Here is a 15,329-nt window from a genome sequence, read left to right as displayed (position 1 = left end):
GTGGTAGATATATTTCAATGCCCAGTGTGAGACTGCTATCTTGAGGAAAAAAAAAAAGTTAGTGCTCTAGAACAGAGTTCCAGATTATCCAATCCTTAGTCTGACCATGGCATTTCAACCAACACACTATAGGATAATGGCCATTCACGAGTGGGATTCACATAACATCCCATCCTTCAACAGACAGATGATAACCATCTAGAACATGAAGTGTAGCCATGCTATGTATGCCAAGCAAACAGCAAAAAATAATTTTTCAGTAATAATTGAATATTTTAAAATCATATTTTTATATCCAGAGGAAAGGAAGATATTTTATATGCTGTTTATTTCAACATAATTTCTTTTAAAACTATCATTAATCTCCCCTTCCTCAGCAACGCCGCTGAAATCAACAATCTGTAAACATCTCACATACTTCTTGCATACAAACTTAGAATCTACAAAAAAGGAACTAATATTTTTTATAAATATTTTCATGTTTTATATATTTCAATAATCATATTTATCTTTTGATTTAATTTTAAAAATATTATCCTTTGTAGATTTATTAAAACGAGAACAATTACAGCAAATCCCCACTTCTTCCATTCTAGTGTTAACACAACTTGAAAATGTTGAGGTTAATCTTTCCCATTCCCTCTTTCTCAGGCATGAGAATACCCATAAGGAGAGAGAGACCTAATTTTATAGCTGCTCCCCTCTAGTCATCTATTTTTAGACTGCTACTAGAAGCTGCAATATTCAAAAGATATGCACGTAAACACTTATCAACTCTGACTCTTTTGTGTTGTCACTTAAATAAAGTAGTATTAACAAAAACAGCCAGTTTATTTTACTCTCTTCCTGAAAAAATGTGGAAAATCAAATAACGATTACCTGTGTGCAGAAAGTGCTAATAAATTTTCTCCCGAAAAATATATCTTTATATAAAAGTAGAAAAAGAAATTACCTAACAAGAGCAGAAACATTTTATTTTGTTTACAGGATTATGAATTTGAAGAAATAATTGTGATATCATATTATATGATCTTTCACTTATCCAACCTTCAAATGAACAAACCCTTAATTAATCAGCTCTTGAATGGGCTAATGTGTCAACTTACTTCTGATGCAGCAATATGTAAATGTACCTCCATTTCTAAAATTAGCAAATTACTTTCTCACTGTGATTGATAATTAAGGGATCACTGTATAACAGACAAATGCATATAAAGATAACAATTTAAAGACAAGTAGCTTAGATACTTCACCAACACACTTTTGTTTGTTTAAAAGGTAAAATATAGATAAAAATAAGAGAATATTCTCATGAAAAAAGTATCAGCAATGTTAAGAAAGCACTCAGTCCTACATACAAATTTGGAAATGGTGGTAGCAAATTATTTTTATATATACGATGATGGAGAATGTTGAAAACACCATGACCAGGGGAATCCACTCCCCACCAAATCCCCAGTTTTTATTAAGAATCTATGGTGGACTTCATTAATCGCCTATGATGTTTTGAAGTAACTTTGTGTACAGAAATATCATAAAATCAATGATTTTCGAAGCATGCACCTGGATCTTTTAATGAATATTCTGGAGTCACTATGGTTTCAGCCTTTGGGGAAGTTTCCTTACACAAAATTCAACTTCACTAGAATTAAATATTCACGAATCAAGTTACTGATACCCAGGGTCGGTTTTATCATTAGGCGAACCTAGGCAATTGCCTAGGGGCAGTAAGCTTCGGGACACTGGATTTTGCTACATAGTTTGGGATTCGGCTACATAGACAATGGATAGGGGCGCCTAAATTTTCTTTGCCCAGGGGCATCAGATACTCTCAGACCAGCTCTGCTGATACCTAAGTAACATACTAATGGTGATTATACCTACACCTGGCTGGCTGTTGCATTTGTCCATGTCTTGAACAAGTCCTATATGTGAATAAACCAGAAATCTCTAGTTGGTTTAAAGAGCATCTGGATTGATGTAATTGCACAAAAAGAGAAAGACAGGATTTGGAATATTAACTCTTCAAATTAAGTCCCTTCTACAGCAACACACTTTACCCAGCATTTGTCACTAATCAAACATTTACCGGTGCCTGCTTCGAGATCAAAATAAGTATTTACATGAAGTAATTTTGCAAAAAGGCAATCATTTGTGTTTGAGGTATTCTATTTATGGAAATAAGCAGTTCTAAAGGATTTGTGGATGCAGAATGAAATTTACTGAAATGCACTTCATATTTGAAACTTCTGTTAAAAACTAGTTTTATGAGCCTATGGAAATTCTTACCTCCTTTGCACTATTGTGTGTACAGTGAAATGTTTGATCATTTCAAACTAAACTGTCCACTTTCCTCAGTGTTCATTTCTCAACCTTGACAGCTGTCTAGTGTACATCACTTTCGAGTAGGGTTATTTTTTTAAACTGACAGACATTCAAAAGAAATGTACATGTTCCACAGCAGCATTTTAAACTGCTTTCAGTATCCTGTATGTGTTTTTACTTTTTTGTGAATTTTAAAACGTTCTTTGGATGCAAAAATCAACAGAAAACATGTTTAATTTATTAGTCATCACAGTAAACAGATGCTAAAGTGATGACAAACAACATGCAGCTTAACTTGTCCAAACTAATACATAAATGCACTAGTCTGTTGAAATAAGAAGCCCATGGTTAACATGAAATTCAAATACTTTTTTTTGAAAAGAAGACGCACACACATTTAACTTTTTTTAATGTGAATTTCACAGCAAAAAGTTGTAAACTTATTGTACTTTAGTACCATAGATGGGCTCAATACATAGTCAAGAAACCCTGCTCTAGAGACAAAACATAACTTTTTTTCGGTACCTGCAGAAGGATTTGAACCCGTAGCCTGCTAGCTGGAGAGAAGTTATCTGCTCAGTCATCCTCATTGACATATTAGCATGTGACAAAGTGCTTTAGAAATGTTTTACTTTAATGAAAGAAACTAATTTGTATTTTACTTTCTCATGTCAGAATGAAGCATTTTTGAGAATTACTATAAACTGCTTCTTACTTTAAACAGATCATTCACTTCTTCCCATTTCAGTAATGATATTTACTTTCTAATGTATAGTAATTCAGAAATATTACACATTTAGATAACAATAAAGATGATTCACTCTAATGACATGAGAAAGTAAAATAAAAATTGGTTTCTAAAAATTTGAACAAGTGGATAACTTCTCTCTAACCAACAGGTTGTGATTCAAATCCTACTGTAGGTACTGATGGTTGAGAGTTTAAGTGATATGCGAAGTTTACCACCCAGCATGATTACTGGAAAACGAAATCAACAGCATAAGTGCTGTTATAACTCTAATGCTACAACCATAGGTAATAATCTTAATTTTTCAATTCTTTCATTAATAAGTAAACTAAGTAGCTATAAATGTATGTCAACAGCATTAGTTGTTCATTCAGTAACATGCATGCTGAAGAAACAAACAGGAAAATTTAAATAAATGGCACATTCTGAACTGTAACAGTTTCTGACTTGATGATAACTGCACATAATACTAGTGAAAATTTGTTCCACACCATTGATGGTAAATTGGAAAGTACAGATAGCAGTGGCAGCCCATACATAAGCACTGTGACACTGCAGTAACCCCAAGGAAAAAATGAAAAAATTAAATTTTGTTCGTGTTTATAAATAATAACAATGCTTACAACATTATATAAATGCAGTACAACATGTTAAAGGTTACAGCTTATGTTTTGACATTGACTGAATAGTTAATAATTGGAATTGTTAGATTAACGCTTTAGATCACGAAACAAATGGACTGCGATCTAACGCCGATATTCGTTTGCTTGTCGTTGCACGTTATGTCATTCCCAACTGTAACTGCTCAAACGGCATTGTATTTTTAGTATGATTACGCGGCTTATTTCTGTGAGATAAGAAACGTTTATTATTGGTGCGTGTACCTGGTGAACTATTTTTTGTAAATCTTATTTTATTTTGATAAAATAACATATAATTATTTATTTATTATAGATACAAGGCTGAATTATGACGAGTGCCACTTTGAAAATACGAAAAGAATAATATTTTTTCAATTATCGTTACACGAAATAAATGCACTGCGATCTAACGCCGATATTTGTCTCCTGTTGTTGCATGTTACGTCATTAGATACACTGCTGCTTGGGCAGTATCTTATGCCTGCACTCATTATTTCTGTGAGATATGAAACGTTTATTATTGGCGCATGTTCATGGTGAACTATTTTTTTGAAATCTTATTTTATTTTGTTAAAATAACATATAATTATTTATTTATTATAGATACAAGGCTGAATTATTACGAGTGTCACTGTTGAAAATATGAAAAGAATAATATTTTTTCAATTATTGTTACACGAAACAAATGCACTGCGATCTAACATCGATATTCGTTTGCTGTCGTCGCACGTTACGTCATTAGATACACTGCCACTTGGGCAGTGTATCTTATGGCTGCGCTCATTATTTCTGTGAGATATGAAACGTTTACTATTGGCGCATGTTCGTGGGGAACTATTTTTTTGTAAACCTTATTTTATTTTATAAAATAACATATAATTATTTATTTATTATAGATACAAGGCTGAATTATGAAGAGTGTCACTGCTGAAAATATTAAAATAATTATATTTTTTCAATTATCGTTACACGAAACAAATGCACTGCGATCTAATGCCGATATTCGTTTGCACTTGTCATTGCTATTGATACGACACTTATTATTGGTGTTTGTTCATGGTGAGGATGAAATATTTTTTAATATGTAAATTTATTTATTAATAAATTCGTTACTGATTAGGAAAAATAAGTGTTTTTTTTTGTATATGCAGCACCCCTGCTTAAAATTTTCACCGCCCGCCACTGATAGATAGTAGACAGAAAAATGCATTTTCTTGTTTTTTTATTATGCTTTTTTTTTCTTAATCAGAAAATTATGGTTGCATGTGAATGAATTATGTGTTATAAGAAAAATTGTTTAGGAAACAGTGTTTTCCTATAAAAAGAAAAACATAATTGCATATGCATTCCTAATTGTAATATCTCATTCTTGTATTTCAAAACAGAGGTGCCTAGAAATGGTGTTTACTTCCATGGCACTACACCACCAGAAGAACCAGCTGATTCCCAGTTAGTTTATCTCTGGCACAGGCAAGTAAAGTAGAAATTTTTTTGTTTTTTTTATCCAAAAATTTTTTTAATCATGCAACTAAGCAAAATCAACTACTTAACCCACTATTTCAGACAATAACATATAACATTACTTCCAGGATTGATCACAAGGAGAAAACACTTAAGTTATAACTGTTAAATTCAAGTTTTTTACTATGGTGTACTTAATCAGGAATAAAATATTTTAATTTGAAAAGCTTCAATTCTTAAAAGTAACTTCCATATACAGAATTGTCACTGAAATGATGGTACATATCATACCGACACTTCAAATGTGTAGCTCACTTTTGAGCTCTGCTTGGTTTAAGATAAGGACTTGATTTCTGTTGTACCATATTATAATGATAACATTTTAATATTAAAATGTTGACAAAGGCAACACAACAGCTGTTCTTGATTCTAATGTTTATAAAAACTAGATGAGGGAACTAACTCCTCAGTGATTTTCACCAAGAGATCTGGTGGTAAATAAAACAAATGTCTTAATCTAGGATCTTTGTAACTGGCCAAAAGAAATTAAAGAACAAATCATATCTAAACACCCAGTTATTCTATGGATTTATGGTCCAGCTAAAATTGATAAGGAATGTGTCCTATTAAGATCAACTGTGGAACATCAGGCATTCTCATACACTATCTACCCAAATAACTAATATTTAAGGAATTGACAGCGTGTACTAGAAATATAAATTAAATAAACTTTAATATATACTTTCCGTCCTACTTTGGCCAAGCAGGCAGGACAGCAAATATCAGAATCTCAGAACACAAGGATTACATCCGATTTCACCAGTACAGCCACTCTGGGCTTGCAGACCACACTCTGGATACTCGCCACAGAATAAGATGGAAGAAAGCCACAGTAATACACCGCAGCAAGTTCAAGTATGAAAGACTATTCATGGAATCAGCCTCGGCCCTTAGGAACATGCCAAACCTCAACAAATTTGGATGCATGAGACTGCCCCAAATTTGGGAAACTTTTATCAGAAGAACTTCAGCCCAAAGGCCAAGAACTACCAATATAGCCCGCCAGGGGGCACCATCAGGACTTTAGGAAAACGTTGGCTTCCTAGCTTCAGTCTCATTTGCTGTTATTAGTACTTGTGTGCACGTGTCTTTGTAGTAAGTTCCCAAGAAGATGGCAACGTGACGTTTGCCGAAATATCGGAAAGTATATATTAAAGTTTATTTAATTTATATTTCTAGTATACGCTGTCAATTCCTTAAATATTAGTTATCATGTTTAACCAGCGTATAAGCCTCTCAACAAGAATATCTACCTAAATATTTAGCAAAACTTCTAACTTCATATATAGGTAAAATATCTTCCTACATCAAGAATTTGAAAGATTTCATTAAGAATATTATTTTAGAACTGATAGAAATCTCTGGGAGTTTGGATGTAAATAGTCTTTTGTTACCAACATTCCTACCATACATGATACAGCTGCTCCACTGGACACCAACCTTTTCAAACATTGTTTAGACATAGTCTTGAAATTTGAAGACTTACAATGAACAGAAAAAAAGGACCTAGCAATGGGAGCTGTGATTTCTCCACACTTAGCAAATATGTACATGAATCCTTTGAAAAGATGGCTACTGAAAACAACACACAAAGCCCAAAATATTATTTTATTATTATTGCTGAAAGAAAGGACAAGAGGCCAAAGAGGATGGAGAGCCTATGTGCATAAGATCACCCAACACTCAATACAGCAACTCCTCCTCATATAACCTAAGTATATTGATATTTTCTTCCATGGCCATGTTCCAAAGAAACTTTATAGTTATAGGAACTTCCTGAATAGCTTAAATCATAAAATACATTTCACCAAGGAAGTTGCAGGATACTTCCCTTTTTGAATGTTCTGATTTCAGTTACTGATCAAAACAGCTCTCTTTTACAATATACAAAAAACTTGAATACAAAGATGTTCACATGCTACTTCCCACCAATTTGAGCAGAAACAAGATATCATAAAGACAGAGCAAACATCATATCACATAACAAATGAGAACAATAGATTATCGCAGGAAAGTGCTCCTAAAGAATGACTATAATATTAGACTATTACAACCAATACTTAGCACCAAGGCCATCAAATGTAGACTACAAGGTGCCATTTCTTTACCTTATATAAAAACAAATAAAATTACTAATATGTTAAAAGTAGTACAACTTTAAAAGTTGTCTTCACAGCAATGAAATAAGTCTCCAAGAAGCTGAGGTTACCAAAACAATCTTATTCACCTCTTAAGAGACCAAATGTATATGAAATTTTCTATGCATTAAAGAGCTGTTACAGTGTGCAGGTGGTAATGATTCACATAAAAGTACATATTAAAGATATAGAGAAAATGTGAGTACAGCTTCTCATACTACCAATGAAAAACTATGCCAGATAGCTTTTAATTGATTATTATGAATTAGGCACACCAACAAGAAAGCAAACACAGACTGAGTGTAAAAAGTTGGATCCTAAAGTCCTATCTAGTTTCACTTTTGTTAATACCCTAAGCAAGACCAGCAGATATATCTCTCAATAGGCTGACTGATACCTCTAGCCTCTCCTGACATAAGCATACCATGCCATGCCCACAACCTCTTTTGTATATCTAAAAAACTAACTGTATTTTTCCACTCAATGTATTATTTCTCACCTGTACAATTCCTAAAATTATATAAATTCCAAATTCTACCCCACCTTATAATACTCAGAAAGGATTAAGAAAGAATTTAATACTTCCTATATTTCGTTCTAGTCATTAGGACATCTACGGAGATTACAAAAATAACTAATGTAACATGAACACAAATATACAATGCTAAGCCCAACCAACACGTGGGTGACACTAAAGTACTATCTAGGTGGAACGCCCTCTAAGGGTGGTTGTAGGTGGCCTGGAATGCAAGGAGTCCTCTGGTGATGAGTGTTTCCCAAATCTTCGGAAGCTTAATGCAACCATATTTATTAAGATTTGGTTGATTTCTGAGAGCTGCTGCAGCTTCTAAGAATAGTCTCTCTTTCTTGAATTTGCTGTGATGGAGCATGGTGGTTTTCTTCCATGATACCCTGTGGGTGGTGTCCAAGACATGGTCAGCCAAGCCTCAATGACCATAGTTGTGTTTACACATGTAACACTTGTGTTCCTCCAGGCAGATGGATGCTGTTCTGCCTGTCTGTCCAAAGTACACCAGCTTACAGGAACAGGGTACTTTGTAAACTTCAGGCAGAGAGAGAGGAGGGAGCCGATCTTTCGTAAAACGGATAAGGGTAGCAAGTTTGCGCGGTGGGGCTTATATGCTATGTGTAGGTTGTACTTTTTTAGAATCTTGGCTATTTTTTCGGATGTGCCACGGATGCAGGGTATGGTGATGGCATTTTTAAAATCTTGTTGATGAGAAGGAAGGGGAATAGGGGAGGAACTGATTATTTTTTTGATACTGTGATCGCTGTAGCCATTGGAGAGGAAAGTGCTGTGTATATGATTAAGCTCAGTAGTGAGGGCGGTTCCACTGGAACAAAGATTGTGGGCTCTCTTGGTAAGAGTTTTAATAATGCCATATTGTTGAGAGGGGTGGTGGTGGTGGGAGAATTTGTGAATGTATCTGCCTGTGTGTATGGGTTTTCTGTATACAGTGAAGGCAAGTGTATCATTAGGCAGGCATGTGACTAAGGTGTCTATAGGAAGGGTAAACAATTGTTCTTTTCCTTTTCCATAGTAAACTGGATTCTTGGATGTAGGGTATTGAGATGACTGAAGAAGGAGTGTAACGTGTCTGGGCCGTGAGGCCAAATAGAGAACACATCATCTACATATCTTAGCCAGATAGAAGGTTTGAGTGGGACTGAGTCTATGGCTTGTTTTTCGAAATCTTCCATATAGAAATTGGCAAGAGAGGGGAACCCATGGTGGTTCCCTCTATCTGAGTGTAGATTTTGTTCTTCCAAGAAAAATACCCAGAGTTAATGGTAAAGGAAAAGAGATCTAAGATGTCAGACGGAAAAACGTTTTCTAAGAGAGATAAGGTGTCAGTTAAGGGAATATTGGTAAACAAAGAGGAGATATCAAAGCTTACCAATATGTCTGCATTATTCAAGGTTAAATTTTCTATGAGGGCTTTAAAATGGGTCGAGTTTTTTATATAGGAAGTGGACCTTCCAGTGAGGGGGGGGGCAGAGAGTTGGCCAGCTGTTCAGACAGTCTGTAGCACGGTGCATTGGTGGCATCTACTATAGCTCTGAGTGGGGAATTGGTTAAAAAAGTTCAACCTACACACATCATATGAATAAGCCCCACCGCAAACTTGCTACCCTTATCCGTTCTACGAAAGATCAGCTCCCTCCTCTCTCTCTGCCTGGAGTTTACGAAGTACCCTGTTCCTGTAAGCTGGCGTACTTTGGACAGACAGGCAGATCAGCATCCATCTGCCTGGAGGAACACAAGTGTTACATCTGTAAACACAACTATGGTCATTGAGGCTTGGCTGACCATGTCTTGGACACCACCCACAGGGTATCATGGAAGAAAACCACCATGCTCCATCACAGCAAATTCAAGAAAGAGATTATTCTTAGAAGCAGCAGCAGCTCTCAGAAATCAACCAAATCTTAATAAATACGGTTGCATTAAGCTTCCGAAGATTTGGGAAACACTCATCACCATCCTTAGAGGGCACTCCACCTAGATAGGACTTTAGTGTCACCCACGTGGTTGGGCTTAGTATTGTATGATATTTGTGTTCATGTTACATTAGTTATTTTTGTAATCCCCATAGATGTCCTAGTGACTAGGACGAAATATAGGAAGTATTAAATTCTTTTTTAATTCTTTTTGAGTGTTGTAAAAAATCCATTAAACCTCCAACATAATGTCCTTACAGCACTTAAGCCTCTACACAAGAAGTCTGGACATCGACCTGTAGTTGGTATGGTGGTGGCAGTGGTTATGGAAGAAATAGAAGATCAAGGTCCCATTCACCACGAAGATGTTATTCTCATAGCCATTCTCACAGTCCTCGTCCTCACATGCAGGGTTAGGTTTAAGCATAAGCTAGACAAGCTAAAGCTTATAACCTCACGTTACAAGGGACCTTGCCTCAGGATAAATAACCTAAAATTTACTCAGTGGGGGCACAACAGTCTTAAATCTTGCCTTGATCACATGGCACGTGTTATAGGTCTTACAACATTATGAACATTCAAATCTAGAAACAAAAAAATCCATTTCCCAATGCGATCAAATAAATGACAGATTGTATTTACATTCTTTCCATATTTAATTTTAATCCCCTACTTCTTTACCTACTAACTCTTCCCATCTTTTAAGATCAACCTGAGGAAAGCACACATCTGAACAGAAATTCAAGCAAATCAAATAATAGCCATTACTGTGATCAATTTTCCTTGACCTCTTCATAAAACATAATGTTTGTTCAGACTAGACTCCCCTTAATGAGATAATGCTCAGAAAGCAATCCCTCAAGGATAACAGTGATCCAGTTCTCAACCTCAAACTTTATGCGTGAACCTCCATTATGAATGGGAATAATTGTTGCAAGATGTCAGGAAAGACTTTTTCAACTGAATGCCTCATTGAAATAGTTATGTGGACTGATTAACCGTATATTTGATCATTACTACCATTCATTCTCATCTCCAGCATTATCAATTACCAACTTATTTAACAGTGTTTTCCAAATGCCAGTCGCAGGTCAATGTATACAGTTACAGTCCACAAGCACTACAGCTATCACCACTATACACTATAATGAAATGATGTACTATAACAAACAAAGGAAAAGTCCTAGACTAAGTCCCACAGAGCCAATGCTATTTTAAGCTCAAAACTGCAATGACAGCAAATTGAATTTCCTGGCAAATGAAATGGCAGGAAATTGTACACTGACAAGAGAACATTATTATATATCGCAGGAACCATACATAAACAAAGGAAATGGTGGGAAATCATATACTGATAACAGAACAGAAAGAAGTGGCAGGACAAAAAAAAAAAGCACAAAATGAGAGGAAAAAAGTACAAATGCAAAAAAATGATGGTAGACTATCTGTAAGAGTATGAAATTATATAAATGACGAATATAGAATGATATTTAAATTCTAGTGTTATAATATAACTTTCTTTCTGTCTTTCAAACACAAAATAAGTTATTACCCACACAAACTTCATCATCTTTAAACTTTGAATTAAAGAAATACTGTGCATAATGTCATATTTCTTTGGTTTACAGTTGTAAGCCAAGCGGATGTGTACAGTTGTTTAAATTTTCAGGTTATTTTTGATTTAATTGGTACAAACTATATATATTTGGTTTATTATGAATATTCAAGGTGAGTGATGTTAATGTTAAGCTAATGAACATTTCAAAATGTAAACATTAATTCTACTGTCAAACATCACTCCAGATTTCAAATAGCATACACTTCCTGAAGCACAGCTCCATCAACATAGTACACATCCTTATATCTCTGCACTCTAAATAAGTTAAATAGGAAGGGTCCAAGAATAAAACCATGGACACACCACTGGTTACTGTCTTTTTTTTTTTGAAACATTGCTCTGTCATACACAACCTGGTATCATTCAGAGAGCCAATTTCCAATCGATCTAACCCATCTTTCGCAGCTTGTACATCAACCTATCATGAGATAATCAAATGCTTTGCAAAGTCCAAGAAGATCACTGCATATGAATCTTCCTTATCTGATACGCTTGCTATCTTATCAATGTACAGTTTCCTGCCATTTTCTTTGTTTCATGGAATAGAGTTTGAGAGAGAACCAAGTCTTTTTTCCAACCCCCCCTAAATTCATTATAGCAAACTGTGTGCTATAAACTATTTTCATGTCTCTAGATTTGCTATAGCTTGTGTTTACTGTACACATGATGTCTATATAAATCTAATGATCTCTAGTGGATAGCCTGGGTTAAAAACTTTGTCATATTTAAATTCATTCTACAATTTTTTTTACCACATACACCTATAACAGTTTTTAGGATTAATCTTAATGTAGCTCCCACTCATACCAGGGCGGGCTAAGAATTTTTTTAAAATAATGTTTATATATTTTAGTATTCTTTATTTTTTTACAGAGTCCAGAAACTAAACCAATTTTGCAAGCCACTCCAGGTCTCAAAATAAGTGGCCTAATGCTGGGAGATGAAATTCATCTCCCACCTAAAGACAATCACAAAAATCTATGCCCACAGTAAGATTCAGAACATTAACCACTCAGCCAACCAGGCCAGCAAGTTTGCTAGTATTACTTCAAACTTGACAATTTTTAATTAACAATTTAAGTTAACATTAGTTGGTGCTTATAATCTATCATAAGTAACACATGATTTATTATACATCTTTAAAGTTTCGTTTTTCACATTTTAGTGAGAACTTAGTTACTCATCACTTCAAATTTATTATGAAATTTTATAAGGATAAATTTACTTTTAAAGGCACATGGTGGCATGCATGGAGTAAGTTTTGCTGAAAATAATAGCTATTATGCTACTTTACAATAAATATTAGTAACAGTTTTGTATATAATGGCAACTGTTTATTAAATGCTTATGATTTCTATGTCAGTGACTGCCAACAAATCCAATCAATGCACAAGAAATAAAAAATACATAATTTAGTACTTACGATCAAGTCCACCAAAGTATTTCATTGTAATCTCACAGTGTCCCCATACAGCACTAACAATAGGATAAAGCTTCTTCCCTTTCAATCCACGAAAAGCAACACCTAAATACTGACCATCTACCACAAATGCTAGTGTACCTTCATCCATGTCCAATACCACCAGAAAGCTATCTGGAACAACAAAAGTTTCATCTGAATTAAGGAGACTGGGATAAGTAATTCCAGGATTATTCTTCACATCATGATATAGCTTATTCCTTCCCAAGTCCCATCCCCATGACTCTCCATTGCTCCCAACAAGTGATTGATAACCAACTGAATGAAGAGGTGCTTCTTGAGTAGCAATTCCAACAACAGCATGTGTACCTCTTTGCCTTGTACTCCAATGTATTTCCCACACATGCAGGCCTCGTGTATAACCCACTTTACCACGTATACAGTCTGTACTTTGGGCTACTGGATGTCTATGAAAGGTTAAACTATCATCTTCTTTCACATAAATATTTAAGGAGCGATCATCTGGATTCCATGCATGTTTAGCCTGCTGTTCATGTCCAGCTGGAGGCATGTCTAACAACATGTCAAGCCGCGCTGGTCTCTGAAGGTCTGGATTAACAGCAAACTCTTTGGCCATAGGTCGATGAATAGTAGCAGCCGAAGACACCTGTGAGACTGAGATAGTTTTAATCCCTCCAGAAGCTTTCTGCCCCATATTCATAAGCCAGGAGGGATATATAGGAAGAAAAGGAACAATAACTTGAGCAGATGCAATAGGAGGGGGATGAAAATGAGGAGTTACGAAAGTTAAGGGAAATGGTCTATATACCCAATACCGGGATTTTGGTTTCAACAAAGAAGATTTTATTGGCCGGCCTGTGGCTATTTGATATCTTCTACTTGCTCTGGTGGCCCACTCTTCAGGTATGAAGAGCCCATAACTAGAAAATCCAGATACTGAAAAATTAATGGAAGCCGTAGTGGAGTGGCCAAGCAACTCTCCTGCAATACCAGAAATTTTAACCCTAAGAAAAGAAATAAAAGAAGTAAATAAAAAATAATATACACACAATATATATACATATATATCTTATAATTCCATTATAAATAATTTTATAATGGAATTATAAGATTATTATTTTATCAAAAATGAGCATGTTTCCAAAATCAAGTTGTATATTTAGATATCTTAAATTTCAGGGAAAGTGAAACATTACATACGCATAAATAATACTTTATTAACCTAAAAAAAAAACCCTCGTTTCATAATTTCTATCATGGACTTTGAATGGATGAATTCCTCATATCTACAATTAACAAATTTTTTGCCTCCCTTAACAAGCTTTTGCTAGTTCTGAGTTGAGGGTACCAGGAACTAATAATAAGAATCCAAAATAAGTTGGCTACCTAACTGTTCAGAAAGGAAATACAAGAACTCTCTCAATATAATCTAAGTTCTCTGCAAAAACAGCAGTGTCTCAGGATGAGCATTTCCCCAAACTAGTTTTCAGAGATGCTTTCTATTCAACAAAAGCAGGTTATAATATACACTAAGCTGGTATATACTATTTAAAATTCATTTGTTGTTTTGGTTTTTATATGTATAGTTCACTACATCTCCAGTATGAGTGGCATTCTGAACTGAGAAAAGGAAACATACTTTTAATGTAGAGTGTAATGGAGAACTGTGACCTATTCACATTGCCCCACATGTGGCCAGAGATGCCAGTATAGGATGAAAATATAAACTGTAAAGCTAAACTGAAAATGGCATTTACAAAATTTGTTGACTTCATAAACCAGCATATTGAATTGATCAAGTGTATTAAATAAATATATATACTAATTAAGACTAAGTTAATACATATGTATTGCATTTTTAATTAAATGCATAATTTTTCAATTAATGTTTTGTAAATAAAATCTTGTTGAGAAAATATGCACAAATTCTTCCAATACCTTCAAATGCAGCCCATCAACTGTGCATGCCACAAATCATGGCATTCTTGCCTTTACTGCTCATAAAGAATGTCATCATGCACTTTGAGCAGAACAAGTAGAATAGGGGATGACTTGTCCCAGGCCAACACGAATGTGTTAAGATTAGATGTACCAGGAAAATAACAAATATATCAATATCACAAAAAAGAAAATGAACCTATAATTTTGTGTAATGGAGAGGGGGGGGGGGAGCAAGTTACACAATGCTCACTCTAGAACATTATTATTATATTATATTAACTCTTCTGGAGTCAAAAATTCACCAAGGGAGAAGTTTATAGCATTAACAATTGCATACATTATAAGAATGGATAGATTACATTATAATATAAAAAAGTATATATATATATATTACCAAGTCCACAGACTTATGGAAAATCTCGTGCCTGCAATGCAGCTATCATACTGAAACTTAAACTCATTCACAACATACTCAGGTAATTCATTCCACACA

General features: G+C 34.7%; 1 protein-coding gene across 2 annotated transcripts in view; it reads right to left on the bottom strand.

Annotated features, from left to right (window-relative positions):
* The window catches only part of gus (splA/ryanodine receptor domain and SOCS box containing gustavus), a 165,433-nt gene that overhangs the window by 30,927 nt on the left and 119,177 nt on the right, over positions 1–15,329 (bottom strand). For both annotated transcript variants that reach the window (XM_090394692.1, XM_090394691.1), the window contains one exon: positions 12,878–13,899. In XM_090394692.1, coding sequence (XP_090250818.1) covers positions 12,878–13,899 — 1,022 coding nt within the window. The remainder of the gene's footprint in view (positions 1–12,877; positions 13,900–15,329) is intronic.

Source organism: Typopeltis vanoorti, chromosome 6 (genome assembly GCF_054136105.1).
Source record: "Typopeltis vanoorti isolate ZY-2024b chromosome 6, IOZ_Tvanoo_1.0, whole genome shotgun sequence".
NCBI lineage: Eukaryota > Metazoa > Arthropoda > Arachnida > Uropygi > Thelyphonidae > Typopeltis > Typopeltis vanoorti.
The sequence above is the reverse complement of the archived record's forward strand: the minus strand, read 5'-3'. Positions and strand labels throughout refer to the sequence as shown.